Source organism: Condylura cristata, unplaced genomic scaffold (assembly GCF_000260355.1).
Source record: "Condylura cristata isolate star-nosed mole 26May11 unplaced genomic scaffold, ConCri1.0 scaffold00003, whole genome shotgun sequence".
Lineage (NCBI taxonomy): Eukaryota > Metazoa > Chordata > Mammalia > Eulipotyphla > Talpidae > Condylura > Condylura cristata.
Genome location: NW_004567104.1, coordinates 75,337,035 through 75,341,260, shown reverse-complemented (window position 1 = coordinate 75,341,260; position 4,226 = coordinate 75,337,035). Strand labels below are relative to the sequence as shown.

Below are 4,226 nucleotides of genomic sequence, written 5' to 3'. Positions count from 1 at the left end.
CAGTTCTGTATACATAAATAAATACATCTTAAAAAAAAAAAAAAAGAATATGGTAAACCCTGGAGAAGCCTGTCAAGTCATGCTTGAAAAAAGATGGGGGGGGAAACAACTTCAATACAGAATATTTGGAAGCTCCACATCCAGCATTTATAGATTCTAAGCTTCAGTTTTACGTGGAAGTTGCTAAAAAACCCTTCCCTCCTCTCCCATCATCCTTCACTCTTGTTTAATTCACTGTGGTGGTCATCATTGGTGGTGAGAGGGTTCATCCACTGATCACAGCCTGTTTGCAAAGCTGATGTCCACGGTCCCCCTTCCCAACAGAGGAGAAACACCCTGCTCTGAAGCATGGATGATTATTCTGAACTCATTAAGATTTCCAAAAGCCCAGTGACACTGGAGACATTTCTCGTTGCCGCAACTCAGCACACACGCGGAGGGAGGCGAGGCCCACAGTGTCGGGAAAAGCTGAGGCTGTCAGCTGCAGAGACCGTGAACTAGAGATGGGAGGAGAAGCATCAACATACTCCCGTGTCCACCCTGTGTAAAACTAGGTGTTCACATTTAAGTATTTAGGAGCCACATCGTGGGTGTCTGGGATGTGCTTTAAACTATCCCAACAGCAATAAGCATAGCCAGGTGATGGGCGGGGTGAGACCGAGAGCGTGTTTATGACTAAGGAGGGTGGGTGGTGGGAATGTGGGGGCTCTCAGGTTAGTCTCCCCACTTTGGTGAGGTTGGAAATTTTCTATAATAAAATGTTATGTTCCCACAGGCAATACAGCTTCATGGGTGCAGTCACTGCATTTTCAATGCATCAAAAACTAGCAGTGGTGTGTCTGTGCGAGGCGGTCTGGAGGGGAGGTGTGCAGGTGAGTGCCCCGGACATGGGAAGTGGCAGTTCCCAGTCCCGACTGTGCCTGATGTCTCCTGGGGAGTCTCCAGGAACACAGGCACCCAGGCCTTCCCACAAGTCAGATCCCTGGGGAGCAAGCTTCTCAGCCAGCCTCAGGAGACGGAAGCCCCCGACCAAAGGCAAGCCCCCTTTAAAAGGCTCACTCTTTGACCAGTCTGAGTGGCTGTAAATTTCATCCCCAGGTATTAGTACCTTTCGATTTACCTGGATAACGGGGTAAAGATACAATGATGAAAGGGGCAGCAGAGAAGGGGTTCATTTACACGAGAGAGACAGGTGAGAGAAACAGAGACAGGGATTGAAAACAGACCGAAGGCCTCTGGTGGGCCCACCCTGGTAGAAGTGCAGCCGCTTCAGCGTGCCTTCTCGAGTTCAATCCCAGGCTGCGGAGATGAGCCACATGGCGCAGCAGACCTCTCCTGTCTCACCTGTTCTGCCACACTCTGTCTCTCTCACAGCCCCTGTACCTCTGTGCTGTACCCCAGTGCTGTATGAATAAATCAAATAAATTTTAAAAAAAGAAAAGCAGATTTTAAAAATCCTGAGCAGAAGCCACTTGCCTCAATGGGTGAAATGTAAAAGCAGGAGAGGCAGCCCCAGGGAGAGAGGTGTGGGTGATGGGGGGTCAGCCACCCAGGGCATCGTTTACTCAGTGCACATGCTCTGAGGGTCTACTTGATACTAGACAATATATTAATTACATCCTGGGAGAGAAGGAGAAGCGTTAGGAATGTACCTAATGATTAAATAAATAAGCAGATAAGCGTATACCGTTTGTATGCAGTTAAAATGTACACAAGGCATTCTATGTAAAGAGAAGTACAAATAGTAAGGAGAAAAAAGCAGGGTCAGGAGAAAAGAAGTCGGTCCCAACTAGTAACTGAAACACTGAATGAATAATGAATCGATGGATAAATGGCTGGAAGGATGGACCAACAAAACATTTCTGATGTCCTTTAGGATAAAACTAAACAATACTGGTGAATATACTAAACTTTTCCCATTCTGTTAGAATGGTGGACATGTCGAGACATAAGGTGTATGCGTGTTTATTTTAAAAGGAAATTTGCTATGTGTTTGGACTTACCTTACAGGATGCTGGAAGCCAAAGGCCCCCTTGGGTCTGGACGTGTGCTGGCTGGCCCCAGGTTCGTGCTGTAAGACAGATACACAGACACATCTGCAAGGGGCCTCTGCAGTTAGCATCCTAAAGCCTTGAAGAAAACTGAAGTCACCTGCCCCTGATTGTGTCCGCCTCAGCGTTAGGCACAGCGAAACAAGACTCCATTGCCACCTCCTCTGTTACTGCGGCCAAGCTCAAAGGTGGAGCCATGCGCCTGACACGCCCCTCAGTGCAGGCATCTTAACTCCATGGCAGACATGCATGTTGTAGATAACTGCATTACAAAGCGCCCTCTGGTAGATGCTAAGGATCCTATGTGGGAGGCAGACAGGGAAGGGCTGGGCGGGGGAGCAATTCAGTCTATTCCTGGTGGAAGGCAGCAGACGGCTCCAGGCAGCCAAGAAAATGGACGAGGAGCCTAGTGCCGGATCAGTGAGGTTGCATGGGTCGAGAGAAGGCTGATCCCCATAAGGGATGCTTCCAGTGCCCGCTGTTGGGTCTCGGCTTCAGAGACACTGCATGATGTCATTTCGTTGATGAGAAAATGGCAGTAGGCTCCTGGCTGGGGCTGCTGTCGGCGTGGAGTCTGCACGTTCCCCCCATGCCTGTGTGAATTTCCTCCCACCTCCCAAAGATGAGCACAGAGGTTCACTGATGTGTCTCATGGGCCCTGCTGGAGTGCCATCTACCCTGTGAGGGAAGGGCAACCTATCCAAGCATGGGTCGCACTTGCACCCTGAACTGCAGAAAGGGCTCCAGCCCTCCTCACCTTGAACTAGAATAAGTGGGTGAAAAGAAATGAATAACTAAATGGAGATAAATGATAGTTGAATATCAGAAGTGCTTGGGGTCTTTTTACTTAGAACTTTGGGAACTTTTTGTGATCAGATATAAGAATTTAAGTCATTATATCAGTTAACCTCTGGTTGAATTGGTTTTGTTACACATGGTCTTGCTTAAAGCCACATTTCCAAGCATGTATTCACGGTGTTAAGTCAGAACTTACAGAACTAGCTTTTGAGTTGAGAGTTCAACCGGATCTGCATTTTAAGGATGATGGGAGAAATTCATGGTCTAGCTGGTTGAGGTTAAGGCTTGGAGGCACCAGGTGTGCAAGAGGCAAGAGAGCATAAAGATTTGAACTCAAGAGTAACCAGAAGGGAAAAGAAAAATTCTTTTCTCTTTTTAAGGATACTTCAGTAACATCCCAAAAAAAAAAAAAAAAAAAAAAAAAAAAAAACAAAACACCCAAGCCATTAGAATTTCAAGAGTTTGGGAGAGGCCCCTAACCAGACAAAGCAATCTTAAGCAAGAAGAACAAAGCTGGAGGCATGATATTTCTTGATTTCAAACTATATTACAATGCTATTGTCCTCAAAACAGCATGGTGGTAACATGAAAACAGATGCACAAATCAATAGTAAACAACAGAGAGAACAGAAACAACCCCCTATATATATGGTCAATTGATTTACAGCAAAGGAGCCAAGAATACACAAGAGGGAAAGGAAAGGTGACTGGGTAAGCTGGTCAGTCATGTGCAAAAGAATGAAACTGGAGGCCTACATTACATCATACACAAAAATCAACTCGAATTGGATTGAAGGCATAATGTAAAATCTGAAATCATGAAACACCCAGAAGAAAACATAGGAGGTAAGCTCCCTGTCATCAATCTTGGCAATAATGTTTTCTATTTGATATTTAAAAAGAGGCAACAAAAACAAAACATTAACAAGTGGGACTACATCAAGTGAAAAAGCTTCTGCACAGCAAGTAAAACTAACAAAAAAGGTGCAGAGAAGGAAGTTCAAAGCCACAGCTCAGGAGTCATCTGAATGCCAGGAAAAGTAAGGACACTGCTGGTCAGGACATGGGCCAGGCCGTCTGGCAGGACCAGCGAGGGGTGCTCAGCTCTGCCTGGCCAGGGCTGATCCTGTTCTGCCCAAACTCCAGAGGCTCAAGTCTCAGTGGGGCTAGGGACTGAGGAGCCAGAAGAGGTCATCTGGTATTTGAAATTGTCTCAGACACCTGAAAGTTTTAGTAACTGTGAAAAGTTGGGAATGTCTTGGAGGTGTCAGGATGACTTGAAAGTGGGCAGAAGCAGGTAGGACAATGGAGGAGAAAACTGGATTTCAGTGGGGCTTAGTGGGAAGAGGGTAAGAGAATGGGGCAGAAGTTGGCAAG

General features: G+C 46.4%; 1 protein-coding gene across 1 annotated transcript in view; it reads right to left on the bottom strand.

The window, feature by feature from the left end:
- Nucleotides 1-4,226, bottom strand: part of RIPPLY3 (ripply transcriptional repressor 3) — a 9,723-nt gene that overhangs the window by 1,859 nt on the left and 3,638 nt on the right. Inside the window, exon 3 of the mRNA XM_012731555.1 lies at nt 2,004-2,071. Within this exon, the coding sequence (XP_012587009.1) occupies nt 2,004-2,071 (68 nt within the window). The remainder of the gene's footprint in view (nt 1-2,003; nt 2,072-4,226) is intronic.